Source organism: Chinchilla lanigera, unplaced genomic scaffold (genome assembly GCF_000276665.1).
Source record: "Chinchilla lanigera isolate Chin_1 unplaced genomic scaffold, ChiLan1.0 scaffold00038, whole genome shotgun sequence".
Classification (NCBI taxonomy): domain Eukaryota; kingdom Metazoa; phylum Chordata; class Mammalia; order Rodentia; family Chinchillidae; genus Chinchilla; species Chinchilla lanigera.
Window position 1 is genome coordinate 817,707 of NW_004955439.1, and position 23,644 is coordinate 841,350.

The window sequence follows — 23,644 nt, forward strand, 5'->3', positions numbered from 1 at the left end:
AATGCATTGTACTCTGGTTGGGTCAGATACAGTCTCATTGTCTGAATGTGCTAATGGCAATTCTCATTTCTCTGCCCTGGCCCCTAGGGATGGGAAGCACCAGGGGAAGGAAGAGTGAGCTCCGGTAAGGCCACCAGCATTGTAGCCAGGATCATTAGTGCCTCTGCTAAGATGGCTCACAGGAACAAACTCTATGCCCTCCCTGTGCCCCTCGCTATAACCCACTGCACCCCATCTCTTTTGAGTACAGAGCTTCATACTGTTTTTCTTAGACCAAGAAAGAAAGAGGAGAAAAGGAAATATTTCCTTGTAAGAGAAGAAAAGGAAATATTTCCTTGTCAATTATGTTGGCATATAAAATCAAGAAATTGAAAATCCACTAGTCTTATTAACTCTCCAGCAAATTCTTTCTACCCTCGCTATTGTTTGACTTGGGGATAAATACACTATAGACTATGACTCTGGACTTTGGACTAGAACAAATTTTGTTACATAAAATGTCTCAGATCTTCCAAAAATAATTAGAAACATTTTAAGTGGTCCCAGAATGGAGAATAGTGCTTTAATATTACATGCTTATGTTTAGCTTCTTATACTACACAATGAATATCAGTTAGATGGAGATTTAGTCCCTTTTAGAGGAAACTGGGTCTATACCTGCTGGTTACTTACTCAAGCTATTCAGAAACAGAAATTATTTTTTATAGAAAAATAGTTTTTTCTCTTTCTCTTTTAAAAAGAACTTTATTGGTATGCTTTTGATACACATAAGTTTCATAGGGAATTAGTACCTGCATATAATATATCTTGATTCTTCTTTTTTCTCCATTCCCCTCCACTACCTTCAATCCTTCTTCCTTTCCTTACATACAAAAACATTGATTCCATTTTTTTCCTTTTATTTTCTTCTTTTCCTTTTCTCTTTCTTCCCTTCCCCCTCCCCCCTCCCTTGTTCCCGTTCCCATTTGGACATTTTCTTCCCACTTCTAAACATTCATTTTGGTCTTCACTTGTGCTTTTGATTTTTCACACAAGAGAAACAATGCAGTATGTACACATATGTGTCCTATTTATTTCACTTAAAAATATGGCCTTAAATTGCATGCATTTACCTAAAAATGTCTTAAGTGTATCCTTCTTTATGACAGACTAGTACTCTACTGTATATAAAACCCACATTTATTATCAATTCATCTAATAATGGCCATGTGAGCTGTTTCCAAGATTTAGCTATTACAAATTATGCTGCTATAAACATAGGTGTGCATATATTGCTGTGGTATGACACTTTCAGAAGATACAAAGAAAGGGAATAGGTGGGTCAAATGGAACGTCTAGTTTCAGTGTTTTGAGGAAACTCCACATTGATTTCCACAGTGGTTGCACCAGTCTACACTACCGCCAGCAATGGACAAGTGTTCCTTTTCCCCAAAGCCCTGCCAGCATTTGTCATTGGTTGCTTTCTTGAAATTAGTCATTCTTTCTGGAGTGAGATGGAATCTCAGTGCTGTTTTAATTCGTAACTCTTGAATGACCAATGATGTTCAACATTTTTTCATGTATTTATTTGTTGTGATATTTTTTCATTTAAGAAATGTCTATTAATTTCAGACACCCAGTTTTGGATTGGGTCTTTAAATTTGGGGGGTCTGATTTTTTTGAGTCAGAAAGAGAAATTAAAAATTTAAATTTCTAGGTTTCGCTTTGAAAACAATTTAATTGAATCACTGTCTTTTGAGTGTCTTGTCAGTGCATAGTATTGTGCTATACACTTGAGAGGAAGATGGATGGGAAAGAGCTTGTGGCTTGTTAGAACAGACTGATATGTCTATCAAGGTAGAATGGCAAACTTTTTCTAACACAGTAGAAATAATATTCCCTGGTGTGTTGGTTACTTTTCTCTCATTGCTGGGACAAAATATCTGATGCCCAAAATTAAGGAAGGAAAGGTTTATTTCACTTACAGTTTCTGCAGGTTTTAGTCCATACTTGGCAGATTACAAGGCAGAGGGGCACATGGCAGAGGGCTACAGCTCATATCGGCAGAACACAGCAAAGCAACAAGCACACACACAAGGGAGGAAATGGCCAGAGCACCTTCTTTCTCTCCCTTACATATGCAAACTATCCACCCCAGGGAGGGTGGAGCTCTCACACCCATAATCAATCAAACTCTGAAAGCCTGCCCCATGGCCGCATGAGGCTTTGGGGGGACACCCAGACACAAACCATAACACCTGGGAATATGAGGAAAGACCAAGAGTATTTATTCAACAAAATTTATTTAGTGGCCACCATTTGCCAGACACTCTCTTTGGTTCCTTAGAAAATAAAAGTGAATCAAAAACACTGAGGTAGGTGGATGGATGGATGGATGGAAGATAGATAAGTAGATAAATAGATAGATAGGAACTATGATATACTAAATGCACATACATAGTCTCTGTAAACTGTCAACACATGAGGAAATGATTAATTCTGTCTGTATGATGGGTGGTATAAGTCAGAAAGCAGATAACTTTTTGAAATACCACATAAGATAACTTTTTGAAATACCACATTTGCAGAAATGCATAAGAAACTGCATTTCTGCAAATGAAGAAGAGATCCTCTTTCAGGCAATGAGGAAACTTCAAGTAATTTTAGTGGGAAGCGATGAGATACATTTTTTACTTCAAAAAGGTCACTCTTGCAACAGTAACTGGGAACAAGATGAACTTGGAGTGACAATACTGATGAATTCATAACTATAAGTTTGGTAGACCATATTTGAATATGTTTGGTAGATGTTGAGAATTTTGAGACAATAAAATTTTGTATTCAATTTAAAAGTCAAATTTCCCAAGGGCCGTAGTACTCCACACAAAACCACAAGAATTACTGTATAAATTGTCAAACCAAAGTCCTTTACCACCTGATACACCCTATACTGAGTGACTTCTTTTCTTGACTCATCCATCCAGAGCTGCCATTGCAAGTGTGATCATGTCTTTCTCAAATTCAAGATGCAATTCTGAATCTATGTCTCACAATCTGAAAACAGTTTTTCTTTCCTGCTTTGCCAAGTCACGTTTCTTTTTGTTTTGAGGCTGACATTTTTCTTAAGCAAACATGTCTTTCAAGGCTAGGTGCCATGGAGTAGATAAGAAATATTTAATAACAACAACACGATTCTACCGTAGCTTGCCATGTAGTTAGATAAAATGATATGAATAAACCAAGTGTGATAGGTACTCTCCGGTACTAAGCACTGACTGACCATTCTGGAGGGGATCCAGGAAGGCTTTGTTCTGAACTGAGCATAAGGCTATGTCTTTGAGATGGTTAAAGCCTCGACTAAATGTGAGAAAGTGACCCTATGGTAAAGGAATTAATATGAATGTAGACACAAAGGCAGAACAGTACAAGAAATTACTGGGAATGGAGATTAATCAGTTATCCTGATACAATGTTGAGTGAAGAACAGTGAGGATGGAGAATGATGTTAGAGCAATGCAACTGGAAAAGCTCTAGCTATTGCATTGTGTGTGTCTTATGTCCCTTGATTATTCAGTTTTCCTTTTCAGTACATGACTGAAGATTTTGTACTCATCCGCACTGTAAACCTCATTGTAACTGCATTTTAGTGTTTTGGCTCTTACACCTTTCCGCTTCTAAAAATTTGTTCTTCACTCTAAGGATTTAACTCTTCTGCAGTAAATTTGACTCTGTGGCCGTTCATGACTAAACCCTTCTTTGTCTTTTAATTGCACGCAAGGCTGGATTTTAAGTTTGATCTTGTCACTAATGATAAAGATGGATCTGCAGGTTCTAGTACTCCCTTAGCATTTGTGTGACAGCCAGTGAAGTAACCAAATGCTCAGGACAGGGACTTGGTTTATAATCTAGCAAATATATACCATGTGGAATTTTTAAGTGATAAGTGCTTTAAAGGAAGAGTATAAGTTTGTAGTATGAGGAAATTTAAGGCAAGTGCAAAGATCAAAAACTCACCTCTTGGAGTAGTCTCAGCATTTTGGGGACTGATATCAATCCCAAAGAGAAATTTATGGAAAAAAAAAAAAAAACAAAAAAAAAAAAAAAAAAAAAAAAGATCTATTAAATGGAGTGGAGAAAAAATAGAGATAAGAAAAAAATTTATGCTGTGTGGATATTTGGACTACAACATTATGTTAAATCACAAGTACTGTGAGTTTTGCTTACTATTTTTGGTATGGTGAGATGTACTTACCATGTATTATGAAGCAATACTGATAATTAATGAAAGGAAAAAATAGCACTTTTAGTTACTTCTGTGAATTAAAACAAAAATAACCCAAGCTTTTGGTCTTTTTAATAATAAAACTGCTACTGTTCTCCTTCCAAGAATCAGTCCAAAGCAAAAGTCAGGGCTTCACTGTGTATGTAAACCAACATTTTTAAAAAATGGGGTGAAGTGGAGAAAGAAAAGAAAAAAGAAACTGCTCCAAGGCAAAGAGCAGAGGACCTGGGAATAGCATCTTCAAATCAGCTTCTCTCAAATCTCCTTGGAGGGCTGGGTAAACACATACCTTCCCTACTCCATTTTTAAAATTATGTTGAAGAGTATACAGACTATTATCTGAAAAAGAAGCAGCTTTGGAAACTTTATGGAAATCATTTCAAGGTGCATGAACAGAGCAATTCCTTTAAAAGTATACAAATGTATGCATAATTTGCGTGCATTTTCTCTAAAATTTTATAATTATCAGTAAATTACAACTTTTCTATATGAAGACAGAACTGTCTTTTATTAGTTTTGAGTTCTGAAAGTCACTCTTGTGTATTCTTTTATTTTAAAAGCTATAATGACTCATCCTGATCTTCTGCTAGAGTATGTTTAAAAATGATTCCATTAAATGGAAGAAGCAGAATTCATGTTTCTTGAATAATCTGTCCTGAAAAAAAAATATTCATTCATGCACTTAATGGCAATTTTTAAATGATTTTATTCCTTCTGACAATTTTCTTTTCTTTTCCTTTTATTTTTTGCATATCAAAATGTATTGAGTGGCTGACATGGGAAAAATATTAGGGAGAATACAAAGAAAATAGAAATGTTCTTCAGACTCTCAAAAAGCAGGGAATTGAAAAGAGAAGGAAGTAAATGTACACTAAATTAAACAAAATAAAGCAATTTGCCTGTGAAATGAATACAAAGAAAGTTCTGTGAGTCTTCAGGAAAGGAAAATACATAGTCATCTCTGCTTATCCAAGGAGGAGGGTTAGTCACCAGACTTCACATGGATACCAGTCCACTAACATGCAAGCCCCTTATCTACAATGGTGTGATATTTGTATACAACTAGTGCACATACTCTGTGTACTTTTTTCATTTCTATATTATTTAGAATACCTAGTACAATGTAAATTCTATATAGATATTTGTTGAAATGGCAAGGAAAAAAGTCTACATCTTCAGTACAGACACATTTTACTTATTACTATAATTTTTGACCCACAATGGTTTGAATGCTTGGATGCAGAACCCTTAGCTATGAAGGGCCAACCAACTGTATTTTTCTTTATTCATCTCAGGAAGTCTTTGTGAAGGGACTGGCAAGCCCGTGTGACTTTAAGGAATGGGAAAAACCAGGGACATGGAGGAAAGTCATTTTAAGCATTGGGAACAATGCATAGAGAGCAGATAGGAAGCTGTGTGTTGTTTGTCTGGTCTGGGTAGAAGGTAAGTACTCAGAGGGCAGTAACGATAAATAAGAAAAGTGAGTTTGTTCCAAAGAGTGGAGAACTTTGAATGCAGGATGAAAGAATTTAGATTTTTTTTTTTCTGCAGACATTGGAAAATCATTGAAGGACTTTGAAGAAGAATGAGAAAATTCTTTTTTTTTTTCTTTTTTAACATTGTTGATCTAAATCACAGAGTAAAAGAGGGCTAGAGAGCATATTGTGATTGGAGGCTACCATAAGATTATAGAAAAAATAACATGAGGTTTTAGCAAGAGCCATACAACTTAATAGAGAGAGGGAAAAGGTATGTGAGAATAAAACCTATAATTATATGTTCTGCTTACCATTTAATTGAGAAGGTAGTAAGGCTTGGCTCTTTCTAGGCATTTTTTTGGGGGGGGTATTATCCCCTTCAACCCTCACAGCAGCCTTATGTGAAGGTGCTATTATTATTTCCTTTTCATAGAAGGAAAATAAAGGCACCATGAGGCAGAGTAACTTGTCCAAGGTCACACAGTTCAGTATGGAATAGAGGACATAAAAACTTTTAAATCTCAACATTGCAACTACAGGCTGGCACTCAGAACCTCTTCTGGATTCAGACCAACTAGAAAAAAACCACAACGTTTTAATCCTGGGTTTCTGTCATTCAAATCAAATGAAAGAAAATTTTGGGTCAAGGTGAGATGGTATGCCCCAGTGTTAATTCAGTTTTGCTTCCCATTTAGAAGATGGAATGCACTGTCAATGATTATTATCCAGTTTAGATACATATTGAATACAGCCTAATATCTACAAGCAGTGGGTTTTTTGTTTTGTTTTGTTTTGTTTTAGTTTTTATTTGTTGGTATCTGGAATCAAACTCAGGACTTTGCACTTGCCAGGCAGGAACTGTGCTGCTGAGCTATATCCCCAGCAACAGTAGTTTTACAAAAATATGAATTAATATCAGATTACCTGCCATTGAGACTAATTGATTTATTTCTCAAAGTAATTTGTTCTGCATTAGATGAAATCACTAGTCTCAGATAAGTATTCAAAAGTATATGCGGATTTTTACAACTGGTTTTGAATTTTTATCAGTTTTACAGTCAATATTTGAATGGACAGCAAAGTTTTTTGGTTTATTTGAGACAGGTCCTCACTATGTAGTCCAGGCTGGCCTTGCACTCATGGTGCTACTTCTGCCTCAGCTTCCTGAACCTAGGGATTACAGGAGTGCCCCACCATGCCCAGCCAAAGGCAGAGAAGTTAATACAAACAAGTGCTTGATTTTGCACTGAAGCTGTAGATTGAACTCTGAATTATAAATGCATAATTGCTTTCTCATCAAAGTTTTGATGTCTCTCTAAGCCTATGTTTCCTAGCATAGTATACACTAAGCATCTGATAAACACTCTTTGAATTATACTGATTGAAGTGTTCAGTCTTCAACATATTACATTTATATCATATCTGACATGAGACATTTTAAAATTGTCAATTTGGATTATAAAGTTCTGGAATCAGAATTCTTTCTGAGACTTTCTTGTCTGACATTGTTTGATAGGGCTACATATAAAGCAAATTTCAGATATTTGTGTTCTCCTTAAAATGTGGGACAAGTTACAATGGCTATGGGGAAATGGGCTGTGTGATTATTTTTGGAGAGATGTGTGTGTTTTTATATTTTTTCTGGAACCAAAGGCTATTGAAGTGGGAACAAGCTTAATAAATAAGTAAACTATAATGTAAAATTCAGACCAGAGACACCAAAAGAAAGTCAGATTCCACAGCTCTAGAGTCTGCAGTGATTTGGTTGAATTTCAAAAACAAATTATTTATTTAACTAGGAACAAGTCCTGCTAGGGATGTCTAGTCTTAAACTAGTTGCTGACTAGAATCGTAATGAGGATAATATTTGCACTCACAGCTTCTGAGAAGCCACCTGTGCGTCTTTCGTTCCCCTTCCCTTTCCGCACCCCCACTCTGGGGCATTCTCTCATCACTGCACCACAGGCCTGCTCGCTATGGAGAACAGATGAGGATTTTTCTCCTGGACCTTTCCGCCACTTAAAGTTGAGCCTGAGACCAACGGCCACAGATAAATAGAAAAATGTAAAGGAGGCCTGGTCCTTTGACTTACTGTGCATGATACTATTATTTTTTCTGGTTTCACTGAGGTTTGCCTCATGAATTCTCATGTTTATCCCATTAATTTATAGTCAATAAAGCCATGTCTTATGGGGGGCAGTACTGAACCCAGGGCTTTGTGCATGCTAAGCAAACACTGTACCACTGAGCTATGCCCTCAGCCCCCATGTCTTGTTTTAAACATACATTTAAATGATCCAGCTCATGCCCCGACTATGTGAGTTTTGAGAAGCAGATTTAGACAGTGGAGCTCCTGGTCTGATGCTGATACATTCTCAATGTGTGATATTATACCAATTGTTGAATCTCTCTGAACTATTTGCCTCTTTTCTAAAATACAGAGGTAACTAGATAACTAGATGGTCCTTTGATTTAAAAGGAGAATAGGGGCTGGGGATTTAGCTCAGTGGCACAGCGCTTGCCTGGCAAGCACAAGGTCGTGAGTTCGATTCCTGGTACCGGAAAAAAAAAAAAAAAACAAAACACCACAAAAGGAGAATAAAATGTATTCATTTAATTAATAGGGCACAATTCCTTGAACTGAGCTGATATTCTAACTTCAACTATGCCAACGACTTCCAGCATGGGGGCATTCTGCGGTCTCGTGCACTCCAATACGTATAAGTGACCAACCCCTTTCCTTCTGCTGTCTCCCATTCCTACCTCCAGCCCATTGCTTGAAATGACCACCCAGCACTCTGGTGCATGCTCATCTGAAGATGGTGAGAAATACCCACATGTACCATCTTTTTCCTAGCACTTCCTTGTTTCTTCAGAGGATTGCCCTCATGGCCCTCAGGCACTTACAATTCATATTTGTATATTTACTTTCCCATAAATTCTTTTTTTTTTTTCCGGTACCGGGAACCGAACTCATGACCTTGCGCTTGCCAGGCAGGCGCTTTGCCACTGAGCTAAATCCCCAGCCCTTTCCCATAAATTCTTTTACTCTCTCTTTATTAACGAAATAAAATCTCAAAACATTTTTCCATTTCACTTGTGAAGAACAAATTTCCGATGTTGTCTACAAAGGATAGATGAAAATATTGATGACCTTCAAGAAGGAAGAGGCAAGCTGGAACTTTTAAGGTTATATTAAACTTTCTAAAAACCAATGACACTTGTGTCTAGAGTCCACTGAAGTGGCCATTGGTTCTGTTCAGAGCTTCTGCAGTTTCATGGTTTTTGTACCTCTTCATCTATTATCAAAAGTAAAATATACACAGAATTGATAATATTTAGTTTTCCTGTTTTCAGTTACTGGCATGAGAAAAATGCTATGTGCTATGCAAGCAACATAGCAAAAGCCTATTGGTAAAAAGAACAAAGAGAAGGGAACAAGTAACTGTTAGTAAGGTGGGGGCCAGGTGCTTGAATGGATTTTGGAGACTGAATAGAACAGTTTCAGTTGGCTGAGCCGAGGAAAGACATCCAAGCATGGGGCATGGCTTAGAGGCAGGGCACCATTAATGTACGGTGAGTTGCTTACGAATATCAGAGGCACTTTCTACCATAAACCCCCACAGGTTAGTGAAAACAGCTTAAACCATCACTTTATACATTTGGGAAAGTCCCAGATATTTTGGAAATATTCTCCATGTGTTCCTAAGGCCCCCCACCATCGTGCTCCAGTGAACATGGCACAGTTGAAGAGCACGGGATGCTGGGAGGAAACGCAACATCCGGGACAGGGAGAGCACGGAAGAAGCAGGAGAGAATTTGCAAAGTGAAGCCACTCCTCTCTGGGACTCAGAATGTGGCCTTGTGCTACTCAGATGGGTGAGAAGGTTTGAGGCCTGCTCCAGAAAAGAGGGCCCCTCCTCTCTTTAGAATGGAAGCAGGAAAAGAGGCAAGCTGACATCCTCTGGGGAGGTGTTGAAATACAGCCTCCTTCCTCGCAGGCAGGGTGACTGGGACAGTAGGCTGGTGTAGCTTTCTTTCCAAGTGGCTGCTGAAACACCCCCCATGGCAAGTGGGGCAGTGGTAGGGAGGTGTGCTGAGATTCAACTAGTTCTCCTTTGTAACATCTAAAAAAATGTAACTTGTTAGGTAATACAGTTATAGGAGCCCTGTTTTTTCCATTTATTGCTTCTTCATGAATTAGATGTCCACTAGCTATGATAATAATCACATCCATCCACACAGAACTGCTAACATCTGTTGAATCAAGTAGTTTTTTCAAAGGGTGCCATTTGAAATATGAATTTTAATCATTTAATTTAATAAAACAAACGAAGGGTGGTAACAGCTGAAATGTCATAGTTAAATTTTCTGCCCAGGTGGCTTTTTCCTTTTTTTTTTTTTTTTTTTTCCCTATTCACATGAAATATGGGATGGTTTTTACATTACCTCATTTCTTCTGACCAAGATCCATTTCCCTGGGCTTCCACCTCCCGAACGCCACATAAACCTCAGGCTGATTGGTTTCCTTCTCTTTTCTGAGTACTCAAATACTCATTGTTTACTAGAGACCAACACTGAGGTTTTTTCTTTCCTTCCAACGCTTTTTCTTGCCCAGATCATTACTTTTCAGTAATATGCATAGATTGTTAGACAACTTTGCGAAAGTTCATGTCAGAAAACAAAATGAGGTGAGTTTTTATTTTCTAGTCTTCAGAAGACAGAGAAAGGTAATTTTTGGCTTGTCTTTTCTTCCTACCCCATTTCTCCCCTCCAATGGCACGTCAGAATACTGCTGCACAAGGCTAGCCAAGACTTCAAATGCATAAACACACACTCATATTCTTTCTTCTCAAGTGGACGCAACAAATGTTCCAAACGTTTCCCAACATATTCCCCGAAAGGGGAGCATACCCCACACTCAGTTGTGGCATTTGTCATCTGTGGACCCCCATGGGGTCCTTCACAGGGACCCTAGGCATCTTCATGTTCTCACGTCCACTGTTAGAAACACAGCAAAGTTCCCCCATGCCTGTCCCCAACACAGCACATTCTTATGACATGACAAAACCTCCATGAATCATCCTTTCCACATTGGTTGATTTTTCAACAAGTTGCATTTTCCTCATATCAAAGGGGGTGTTTTTTAGTACTGTCACTTGGTAAAGGAGCAAACGAGACAAGAAAGTATACCAGGATATAAAAACACACAGGCCAAACTCACGCCAGGGAACATCATACGTGGTGTAGTTGCAGATGCATAATCAAAACTCACAGATCAATTTTACTTTATATGAAATATTACAGAAAGCAACTCAAAGAGAAATCTTCTCTTGGAGACATCTCTAACTTGTCTACAAGACATGTTAGAGGCAAGATCAACAGTAAAGAGCATCCAACTCTACACTCTCCTCTTGTGGACTGAAACTCAGGAAATTTGATTCAAACCCATAGGACAAGCCTGTGGCACACTGAGCCCTGAAGCCAAGTTTGATTTCCACTCTAATGTTCCTCCTACTGTACTACTCTTAATTTTACGATGCATTTCTACAACAGGGCAGATATCTCTACAACAGAGCAGAGCAGCCCTCAGACCCTACACTACACATCTCTTCCTCTTCTCATCTTTATGGCTCCTCTAAGGAGGAGAGTACTTAGAAGTGGCCCCTGCTACCTTCTGCACCCCACAGTCAATTTACCTGGAAAGCTGTGGAGAGCATCTTCATTTTCCAGAATGCCTCTCTGTTTGGTTGCCTGTAGCTCACTTTTGGATTTCCAAACCAGCTTTACCATCCTGATCATCTCTGGCAAATCCCAGGGCAGCGGCCCCTGCTGGTACCCCGGCCGGCTGCCCAGGGAGGAGGGCAGCACACCTTCTGGGGCCGGCCACCTCCTGCCTAGCTCTGCCGAGTGGAAATACCGCTCTAGCACAGGCATTCTGCCCTGTTCCCCAGCAGAGGAGGTAGGGCTGCTGCCGCGGCTGCTGCTGCTGCTGCTGCTGCTGCTGCTGCGGCTGCTGCTGCTGTGGCGGCGGCTGCTGCTACCAGAGGGGAAATTCTTCCCAGGCAGGAGTAGGCGAACCCCCGTGAAATCCTCTCCAGCTTTGGAAAGACAAGCCTCCTCCAGCCTGGCACAGCCCCCTTGACTCTCCAGTCCCTGTACACACACTGGCGCGAGAGCGATGCACTTCCCAAGGTTTCTCACTGGTGAGAAACTGTTACTGTACTCCTCCTTCCTTAGAGAGAATGCAGTTTTTTCCTTCTCTCTCAGGCACCGAGTTCACGACACTTAATTAATCCCAGGCTACAGCTGGAACGACAGCGGGAGGGGAAAAAAGCCATCGAGGTTTCAGCATTTGCTTTTCCTCTTCTTCCTCCCGGTTTATTTGTTTTCAATTCGCCTTTGGTGTTTGTCAAAGTTTGTCAAAGGGTTTAGCTGTAAAGGACTTCAGGCAAAGAAACGGGGCTTCCTCTTTGCCAGACTCTCTTAGAGGGGTCCCCAGAGGCTACATATCTGGGGGTGGCAAGTGAGAAGTCACCCACCCCGGGGTGCAGGAAGCCTAGAAGTTTCCCGAGGTTCTGGTCCTGCAAACTCCAAGGAGCTTCCAGAAAAGCGGGGGAAGCTGAGCACCCGCTTCTGTCTGGAAGGCTGGTGTGTGTGTGTGTGTGTGTGTGTGTGTGTGTGTGTGTGTGACGACAGGGACATTGCCAGTCCTCAGTGGCTGTGTACTGGGATGGGGAAACTCTCAGGACCTCAGTTCAAGCACTCTGTCTCCTCCTCCACACCCTCTCCCTCTGCTGTCACTTGGTTCTCAGCAAACCTGAGTTCTGGCCTTTTAGTCAAATCCCTTTGTAACCTCAGCTGCCCTTCAGCTGGAAGGGAAATAACACTGCATTACATTCCAAAGCTAACTCTGAAAGATGTGAATTCGGGAGGCGGCAAGGTCCCCTTGTGCACGTGCAGAGGGTTTGTACTCTGTGGGCACATGGCTAGCAGTGGTTAAAAGCCATTTTCAAAGCAAAGTAATCATTTTAAAGGATGTCATGGGGAGGGGGAGATAAATAGCAAGGAAAATAAAGGAAAGGAAGTGTGGAAGCCTCACTTTCTGGAGAGAGAGCAGTGTGGGCTTAATATCTGGGCCACTCACTACTCTGTCTCCACCTGAGAGCAGTTGAATTGAGGACAACCGTGCCAGGCCTCTTGTTTCCTGAGGCTCGGAGATGAAGGCGCTCACCCTGGAAGTCAGAATTGACACAGCGGCAAGAGATGCCCCCTGTTGCTTATGTGAAAGGCCGTGGACGTAAATGAAAGTGGGCTGGTGTTATGCTTGGCAATTGTGCCAGCAAATTGGGTCTGTAGGAACAATTCAAATTTGAACATTCACACGGAGAGCCCCTGTTTTTCTGGAGGACACTGCAGCAGTCCCTGCTTCCTCTTCTCTTCACAGCTCTGCATTGCAAAGGGCTCTGTTTTGCTTGGCTCTTTATTTTGCTGATGTACAATCTGTTGCTCCTGCTCTACATTCCTTTCAGGGCTGGTTGATCACACAATCATTTGATGTTTCTTTAGGGGAACACAGGAGGGGCTTGGGGAGTGGAGAAAGACCGTTGTAGAGTGAGTTTTATTTGCATTGCTTTCACCTCACTTTGGGAAAGTTGAAAGCAGCAAAGCATACCGTAATTTTGCTGTTATTATTATTCCTCTAAATCCATAGTTAATAAGTGTGGTTTTCCCCACTGATTTAAGTGATTTATGTTTTTGTGTTCTGGACGGAAAAGTAGACCAGGAAACCTATTTTCTTTCCTCATAGGTGAAAAGGGGCTAAGCGCCTTTGAGAGTATGAAAGAACAATGTAAGACATTGAAGACATTGCTTTTTTGTGAATTCATTATTAAACCATTGATCAAACAGCTTTTTCTATAACAATCAGATATTCACAAACCAAGCGAGGGAATAATTAGTTGTCTGTTTTATCAGAAAGATAGGCTTTTCTTTATTTTCCTTTCTTAAGAGACTAAAGGATTTGTGTACCAGGTTGCTGTACTTGCCACTCTGACAGCCCTTCTGTTCTTATTTCACCTTTCCTTTCCGTAGACTGGGGATATCAGGGCGCTGTAGAATTGAGATGATTTTATTTAATAAGGACACGTAGACTCCTGCACTCTATTATCATATTTCCTGAATAATGTCTTAAACTCACTCCTCAGTCACAAACTTCCTTGACAGAACAACTGAAGAGTTTCCTAAGGGTTTGACTGTTTTTATTTTTGTTCAGTTATTTTGCAGTAGTACTTAGCATCAGGATATCCTGACCCTTGGAACAAAGGGGTTAAGAACAAAGAAAACAAATATATAATAATATAGTATATACACTAAGATATTAAGAACACAACTCTGCAGTATACGTTTCTTCAGTAATGACGTTTTAAAAATCTAAGAATATAAGCTTCCATTGTATACTGTTTTACATATTTCCTCACAAAAATATTTTAGAGAAGTTAAAAAAATGTTAGAGTATCAAACATGAATACTTCCTACGGGAGATAAATTAGAGCCAAGCAAACACAATTTCAAATTTTCATTCCTGAGGGAGAATTTATTTCATTTGATGGTTTGAAAATTGAAAATGTTTGCACAATTTAAAACATTTTCCCCAATATGGGATTATCTTCATCCCAGAGTAGAAGTGCAAAAATACCACAAGAAAGGTCGTTCTCATGGTATTTCTGGCTCATATAGAAACAGGAAGGACAGGAAATCTTGCGAGAAACCTTGGCACAAGAGGTTTTTGGCTGAAATGCAGGCTCCAAGAGACTGGGAGAAGCTGAGGCGATGCTAGCACTCTCTGGACTGAAATCTCTTGAACACACTATTTCTCTGAAAGATGTTTTTGTTACTTTTTGCAGTGAGCATTTCACAGGCTGTGATCTCTTTGGTCTTTCAGACAGTTGTATTAAAGGAGCATGCCCCGAAAGCTCTGATTTCTTACCCAATGAGCATCATTCACCTGGAGGTAGTATCCATAACCAGAAGTCTGAATCCTGGGTATGGAGAAAAGGTACGAATGTTCTGTGCTCAGAGGAGGCATGGAGCACAGTCTCATCTGTCTGACTTGTTAGAATTCTTACGATTGCTAACACCAGTTATTAATGTGTTACAGACAGGACATTTTAAAATAGACCTCCAAAATAACCAAGATCTGTTTTTCAGGCATTGTGAGTCAACCTAATATTTCATTAAGAGAAAAACAGAGGCATTCTCTTCTTGGGTGAAAGAAATGTAATGAGAACTATCAAAATCAAAACAGCTTGTTCCGATGGAAATCTAATTTGCTCAAAAAGACTCGCTGTGTGGTTGCAGCTATAAAGGAAAGAAATTGACAACCCAAATACGAAAGTATATGGCAAAGGAAAGTGTTAAAGATATGGTCAATTCGGTTCCTGAATTACTTTGAAGAATTTTTAAGGTTCTGGTGGTTACATAAATCTTGTAGAATGTGTGTACTCTAGTTAGTAGGCAGGTAAATCTTTATTCTGTACAATTTTAAAAGTAAAATATTGACAGTTAAGTATTTCTAATCATGCTAGAGGATTTATCTTTAAAATGCAAATGTAAACCTATATTCATTGCTATTTTCTTTTGAGTATCCGATTCTCACAATTTTTCTTAATAAAAATCTCACTTGGATATTTTATAAGTACTTTATATCCCTACTGATATATCTGTCTTTTAGAAAAAATCTCAAGCTATTGAGAGAGTTTATTAATTTTGTTCTGGACTTTTCTCTTTATCAGTTCAGCTTAAATATGAATCTGTAAACATACACACACAAATTGTATGACTACCATGATTTCAGAAATGCAATTCTAGTGCAATTCAAAATGAGCAGGGGAGGGAAAACAGGTCTTTCAACTTTGTTTATTGTAGTTTAAGTAGAAGAAGCTCAAACAATTTACAGTGCCCTTCAGGAGAAATAGAAATATAATAGCTTTGGCCTTAGCTAATCTGAAGGATCCAGGCCAGCAAGTAGAGAAAAGGACTTGTTCGACCATACAAGGCAGCACATATTTCCATCATTACGTGGGAAAGGAGGAGAGTGGGCAAGATGAAGAGAGATGGATGAGGTTGGGAAGGAAGAAGGGACTGAGCGGATAGATTCGTAGACTGATTTCACAGCAAGTGTCTAAACTGTACCCATTCTGTTATTCACTCTGCAAATATGTATTAGCTGGGACAACAACAGCAGAAGGAGAAATCCCTATAGGGCCCCTGGGTGCTTTTTCAGGTACCTGTCTGACTCTACTGCTGAAATCTTAATTTTCAGCCTCTTGTTCCAGTATTATTATTTTTTTTTATACATCTATAGCCAGAAACCAGGATTGCAGCTAGCATCCCATCCTTAGCCTGGCTCTTAGATATCTTAAATGATGTTACGTCTCTGAGAGCTTTCTAACAGCCAATGTGTTAAAAAACAAAAGGGTTGAGGCCATAGAGGCAAAAAGACTTGTTTTTTCCCCCCGGCATCTCCCTGCTGGCGAACATGCTGCCTGTTTTTGTCCACTGCTGAAGACCTGATGCTCTGGTGTATGACCCAGCCCTCCACATTTTCAGAGCTTTCTGATTGGGAGAGATTATAAGTGGTGGTAGAAGACACTTTCATAATTTCAGATTTGAGTATGTTTACTTCTTTAAAAAACAGCTACACAACAATGAAATCTCTAAAGTAACCCTCCAAGACTACTTATCTTCGGTTTATAAAAACCGGGTTTCCGTCTGTCCTCTCCACTAAGTGCTGCCCCGAACTTAGTGCCTTATCTATAAATGGGTATGAGAGCAGTAAGAACTTTATCCATCGCACTCAGATCTTATAGGAATCAAAGAAAACTAAAATATGAGCTATGTTAAACCATAATGTGCCAGAAGATCTAGTCTGATTATTTTTAAACTATAAAAAATCGTACTTGACAGTTTATGTAAACTCGAATTTTAGCTATACTTTTTTGGGATCTACAGTATCAGAAAACTGGAAATCCAAACCAGCCACCACTAAAGTTAGTCCCACTTTGGAATTTCATAATTTATGCTTCCTGTGAAAATGTAGGAATGGAGGAAATCAAAGATAGAGGTAGTGGGTAGGGGGAGAGAAAGTGAGGGATTTAATAGTGGAAAGACAGGGTAAGATAGGCAAAATCATTGACATGTGAATGAGTGTAGTTACATAAAGGTCAGTGTATGTGTTTATAGAGCGATCACTAGGATAAATATTCCTTGTTGGTGCACTTTGGAGGTATAAGAGCCGATGAATCATGTCCAGGGTTAAATCTGCATGATCTTCACCACGGGTTATTTAGTGCCGTAGTTAATATTGTATAAGATCTCTCAATGGGGAATTGTGTTTCTGTTTTCAATGACTAATGGGTGTGTTTGATGTTCACAAGCTGTGCAGATTTGTGTCAGATGCTCTGGTAGTGAGCATGTGTCTTCAGGCTGCCTGCTGACCTCATTTCCCTGGGCAAACGTATGGGAGCCTCATCTTTTTTTTGGCCTGGGGTCTTTATTTCTTAAACATTTTTAGAATTTTGATTGATCTTTACTGATCTCCACTTAACTTACTAGTGTGTGAAAAAAAGTGTGGTGTGCAAAATCATATATAGTTTAAAAAGTGACCTAAACAAAGCCTGAAATATGTTTCTGTTCTTCTTTTTGCGTGAGTCAGATGCATGACTTCTGAAAGTTCTCGAGCATTGGGCTAGGCTCAGGAGACCTGAAGGAGAGCAGAGAAGTGACTATCTTCAAAGAACTGCTGGAAAATGCCAGGATGTGGGATTTTCCTCTTAATATAATAAAAATAAACCAGAATACCAATAAGACATAGAAAGATTACTGAAACAAACAACATCACAAAAGGAAAACAAGAAAATGGTGAGGAAAAAAGCCTTCTAAACAGGACATATGTTTGCCTTGATGTTCATTATGTTCGTGATTACAGAGTTCAAAGTCAATTTGGACATTTCAACTGTTCCATGTGTTTGAAGTGAATCCTACTGCTTTAAATGATTCTTTATTTTTCCCTCTTTCATTTATTACCTCAGTGGTTTTGAATAACATAAAATACTTATGTCAAAAGGTGTCTCTCAGATGCTATTTTGGAATACTGTTTCTCTGGATAACCAGAAATCTCATTAAAATTCATATTCCAATTTGGCAGTTCTGGGTAGGGACCCAAGCCTCTGCATTTCTAACAAATTCCCTGAGGATGACAAGGCTGTTGGTCTGTGACCACATCCTGCGTGACAAGGCTAAAGGGCTATCATGTGACAGTTATTTTCTGCCTGTTTCCTATTAGTTATTTATGACAGCAAATGTAGCAGAAGCCCACTCTTTACAGATACACCTATTAGGACTTTTGAAAACAATCACGTTGGCCTGGGTCAAGAACTCCTCAGAGAAAGAAGCAACCAGAAATACCACATAAGGTCCAGGGCTATGTCCAGGAAATTTCATGACATTGAATCATGGCTTGACTTTTTAACTTTGTTTGATTTATTGCTCATGGGTTAAATTTAAGGATAAAGTTGATTATTAAGTATAAGTCACTGTGAGGAATGTATATGATGGAGCCTTAATAACTCCATAACCAAATGCTACTTTTGAAAGTCTATTCTCATCAAATGTCAAAGAAAACTTTGACCAATTTTGCTATCCCTCATTCTCTCCAGCATTCCCTTGCACGTCTATCTCTATTCTCAGCACAGTTGGGACATAAGCAAGGCTCTGAGTCTTTGATCTCCACCACTGGGGGTACTCTCACCAAGACCGGCTCCTCCATTTGATTTATTAAGGATTTATGCAAAGTGATCTTTGGATTAAGCCTGGTAATCTTTCTCAGTGTAATATTCCAGGCATGAATGAATGGCGACCAGATGATTCCACAAAGAAATAAAGATGGAAAAAAAAAGGAAAACAGGCATTCATGGCATCATAGCCAATGGCCAATGGTGCTGCTGACTCAGAGAAATGTATCACAGTGCCATTTCTAATTGTTGCCCTAGCAACACACACACACACACACACACACACACACACACACACACACGAGATAAATAAAAAGTTCTACAACAGGCTATATTTCTTAACAGGTATCTCCCGGAATTCATATCGCTCCAGACATAGTGTTTGTGAGAAAGCAATGCCAGAAGCCAGAGACATGTGAAGTCAACTGGAAGACAAGGGTAATCAAGAGCATGAGGCTGCAATACCACCACATTTATATGATTAAAAATTTGTACAGTTAACTAAACAAGAACGCTTAGAATAAATGGAAGCATCTGTTGCTAATTGGAAGCACATTTTGCTGTGTTTTTTTCATTGTCTTTCTTGGTTCTTTCTAAGGCTAAGTGCTTTGTTGTAGTTATGAACACCTGTATTTCCTGCCATCCAGGGAAATAACTAAAAAACAAAAAAGAGAGAGCTGGAAGATGCTATATTAACCACTAATGTGTATTATGGTTATTGTCTTAGGTAACTTTAGAAGTTGTCCACTGTAACGGCAGAAGAATTGAGGGTGAAAATAAAGGGAAAGCCGTTTAACATGTAGTATGTGCAACAGTCTACAAAGTATGCTGCAGACATTCCTAATGAATCATGTTTTTTTTTTCATATGTAGCTAGAAGAGTAACAGCAGCAAACTTAGGGAAAGAAAGCCTACTGCACTAGAATATTTCCCAGCGTTTTTATAAGATACTATCATCAAAATATTCTCTAAGAGATTTCTTTTGGTAATTTTCTTTTCCATCCCCATCTAAACTCTAGGTGTTAGGGGGCTGGGGATTTAGCTCAGCGGCAAAAGCGCCTGCCTGGCAAGCGCAAGGTCGTGAGTTCGGTTCCCGGTACCAGAGAAAAAAACAAAAACAAAAACAAAAAAACCCAAAAAACTCTAGGTGTATTTTACTTCTTTTAGTCTGTAAATTCCCTAAAATGATTTTGTATCCTTCTGTCTCTAAGATATGGATACTAGTTGGTTCTTCTCTGTTTTATTTAGTTCTCAGGATATGTCTAATTGGTGTTCTCCACGATCTTCTCCCTGAATCCATCTTGTTTTTGCACTCTTTCTTTTCTTTTTTTTTTTTAATTTTAAAGAGAATAAAAAATAAGAAAGAAACATTAGAAACAATACAGAATTTCACTAAACAGGATGATAGGAATTCAACAGTGGTTGTTATATTGCATATTTTTGTCTTTGAATTAGTTGTTTAGATTACCAGATAGGACCATGCAAAATTGGTCAAAAAAATTAAAAAGAAGAAAAAAAAATTACAGCATTGACTGTTCCTTTCAGTAGTACAGTTTGATTTGACATTAACATCCTGTTGCCCAGTTAAGTGCAAGATAAAACAGACCTGGCTTTGATTTGCATGCATCCATACACTTTGGTTCTTATCTTTGTGTATCTCAGTTAAGGTATCAGGCCTCAACTTCGGAACCAAGTGACTAACTGTTAATCAAAGCTTTTTCAATACTGTTATTATTATTTTTTTCCTGCTTTCAAATTCCAAGGAGGCAGTTGACTGAACAGAACTATCATTAAGTTATGTTCTTCAAGTCTTTCATCGACCATGTCCTTTAAAACTTCAGTTAAGTTTTTGTATCTTCAAAAGTTGTTGTAGTGTGGGTTGGAAATAATTCATAATAATGTCTTATTAAAAAATGTAACATATGCAAAGTGATGGCAACTACTAGTATTAATTTAACACAAAGAGAATTAATTATTAATTGCAAAAGAGTCCATACCTCCATATCCCTCTGTGGGGTATTCCATGCTTCAAAACTAGCTCCTATTTACCTAGCCCTATAAACTTCTCAAATGTACACTGAACACACAATTTCTATGGAAATTATATTGCTACCCAAACATGCTATGTTCATTCTGTATTATGTGCAGTAGGTAGAAAAATGATCTTTCAAGATGCTCACATCCTAATACCAGGGATCTGTAATATGTTACGTTTGTTCTTCTCAATTGTCTCCCCGAATCCATTCTATTATTGAATTCATTGTTTTCTGATACAGTGTGTGGTTGACATTAACATTCAGTTGCCTGTTTAAGTATGAGGAAGTGAGGCAGCAGATGGAATTTAGCTTGCTATTCAGCTGCCACTGGAATAGGGAAAATACCCTAAGTTATCTTGTGGGCCCCAGTGCAATCACCAGGGTTGTTCCTTGTGAAAGAGGGTGCCAGGAGGGTCAGTGTGAGAGAGACGGGGCAGGAGAGGACTCCACCAGCCATGGCTGGCTTTGGAGATGGAACAGTACTGACACTCAAGGGACACAGGCCTCCGCTAAAAGACGGAAGGACAAGACAATGAATTCCTCCTTAGAGCCTCCTGAGAGGGACACAGATCTGTGAAACCTTGATTTTAGCCCAGAGGAATCTATTTCAGACCTCTGTCCTCTAGAACTATGGGATAATAAATTTGTCATGATTTATTACAGCAGCAATTGAAACCAATTATATCTTTGCTCACATTGTTCCCCTTGTTGGGAATAGTTTTCAAGTAATCTAATTCAAAAAAGGTCCTATTTCCTTCATAAAGTATTGATGCCCCACCTTAAAACTGACTCTTCTATTAAAGAGGCACATCTTACCCATTTTATTGATCTGTAATATAACTTCATTTACATCACTACTTGTCTTTGTTACTCTGGCCTGTCTTTCAGATTAGAGCGTAAAGACTATTGTTTTATACTTTGCAACTTAAATCCCAGTGATGTATTGTTCATTTGTTCATTCATGCATTTGTTTAACATTCATTTAGTTAATGAATGCATTATTGATGAATGAATTATTTAATGAATGTATTATTATTGTGCCTGCTTCATGTAAAGCATTTGGTATATAAAAACATGGTTCTTGATCTTAAAACTGTTTACAAATTTAATGGAAAGCCAGACACATGTATAGCAAACTATAAGGCACAGTGAATTGCAGCGCTATAAAATAAATGTGGGCACAATAAGTCTCAGCTAGTGTTGTTATTAATAATGATAATAACCAACCTTTTTCATCAAATTTTTTCCCATAATTTGACAAATAAGACAATATTTTAGAAATTTCCAGTTGAAACTTTTAAAAATGATGAACCATATGATATGGAGTTCTGTCCATACTAAGGAAAATATGCATGGTTCATTATATTTTTTGCTGATTTTATTTTATAGAATTTCAAAAAGTTTAACTTGCTTTAGAACTTCAAGATCATTTTTCCTACATTTCTTAGGTGAGATGAAACTGTGTTCCTAGCAAAATAATAGCTTAGGAAAAGTTTTTATTCCAACAGAGCAAAGGAAGAAGAATCATACAATGTGTGAGTTTTAAGAGACTTTAGAGATAAAACCATTACTTCCATAGGGTTGTAGCTTAGTCATCTTGCTCTATCAAAACATCATAGACTAAGTGGCTTAAGTAACAGAAAGAAAAATTTTTTTTTTGAGATGAGGTCTAGGTGTGTAGTTCAGGCTGGCCTTGAGTTCACTATGTAGCCCAGGCTGGCCTTGAACTCAAAGTGATCTTCCTGCCTCAGCCTCCTGAGTGCCGGGATTACAGGAGTGTGCCACCATGCCTGGTCAGAAATTTATTTTTTACACGTCTGGAGGTTGAAAAGTCTAAGATCAGAGAGTCAGTATTGTCTGGTTCTGGGAAGGGCTCTCTCTTCTGGCTAGCTCTAGTCTCACAAGGCAGGTAAAGAGAAGAAACCAGTCCTCTGTTGTTTCTTCTTATAAGGGCACTAATTCTGTTAACAAGGACTCCACCCTCCTACTCTAATTACTTCCCAAAGACCCCATCTATTAATATCACCACATCAAGGATGAAGGCTTCAACATATGAATTTTGGGAGGACACAAACATTCAGTTAACAGTAGATCATTTTTTAATTTTGCCAATAACAAAGCATGATACAGAATGTGTAACCTTTGGAATCCCACAGACATGAGCTCACATGCTTTCTTTGAATGCTTATTTACCAGATATAGTAACATTGCCTATGCAATTCTTTATGTAATCCTTACAAAAGCTCAAGAGGTAGGTGCCGACACGACCCTGTATTTATTCCTCAAAATTCAGATGCTATGAAGTTTTGGAAAGGTGTTAATCACACACTCCCAACACTATGCTATTCTGTCTGTTTTGCTGGGATACTGTATAAAGCAGTGGGAATACCACTTGATTTATAACTTTTAAATTTGCCTAGCCATACCAAACATTTAGAGGAAATGAGTCAGAAGAAAAGAAAGAATCATTATGATGCCACAGCATGGCATGTTTCCTGTAGATGGACTTTATGCTCCTCAAGCCAGTGTAAAAGACTCATGATCATGACTGCTACCATTCGAATGGGCTTCAGATCGCTGTCACAACTTTCACCAAGAAAGTGCAGAAGGAAGTAAATGCTCCGCATGGCCAGAGGAGAACAGTAAGTGGCACATGGTTCACATGAACATTTAAAAAATCAGGTGAACGTCAGGTCTCTCTCCAACAGTGGGACAGTTTCTTTAAATGAAGCCCTGAGCTATCTATGACGTCATCTCTTATGATTGCCCCTGCTGTATTGCTGGAACTTTTGGGGTTAGTGATGGAGGATCATCAGAGCAGTTTTTATGTCATGTAGATAAAATTGCAGCAGCAACTCCTCTGTCTCTGACCTTCATTCTTGGGTCTGAAGAGGCAAGGAATGATGACGTGGAATTAGTAAACCGAGTCCACAGAGCTACCCGAGATACTGAACAGACCCTTTCCTTTTGGAGGCATTTGCTAAGGCAGCTCACCATACCACAATGCCAGCTGCATCTGTGCTTTCTAAACAGCTTGGCCAGAGATGGAAAGAAAAGAGCCTTAATTGTTTCCAGG

The 23,644-nt window shown here is 38.8% G+C and overlaps 1 protein-coding gene across 5 annotated transcripts in view; it reads right to left on the reverse strand.

The window, feature by feature from the left end:
• Positions 1-23,644, reverse strand: part of Pde7b (phosphodiesterase 7B) — a 299,395-nt gene that overhangs the window by 131,510 nt on the left and 144,241 nt on the right. Inside the window, exon 1 of one of the 5 annotated variants that reach the window (XM_005390484.2) lies at positions 11,439-11,993. The exons of 3 other annotated variants lie outside the window; for them this stretch is intronic. In XM_005390484.2, coding sequence (XP_005390541.1) covers positions 11,439-11,676 — 238 coding nt within the window. In that variant the 5' untranslated portion in view covers positions 11,677-11,993. Of the gene's footprint in view, positions 1-11,438; positions 11,994-23,644 lie in introns of those variants that run through there. One more of the 5 variants, XM_013517378.1, reaches the window with a different exon arrangement.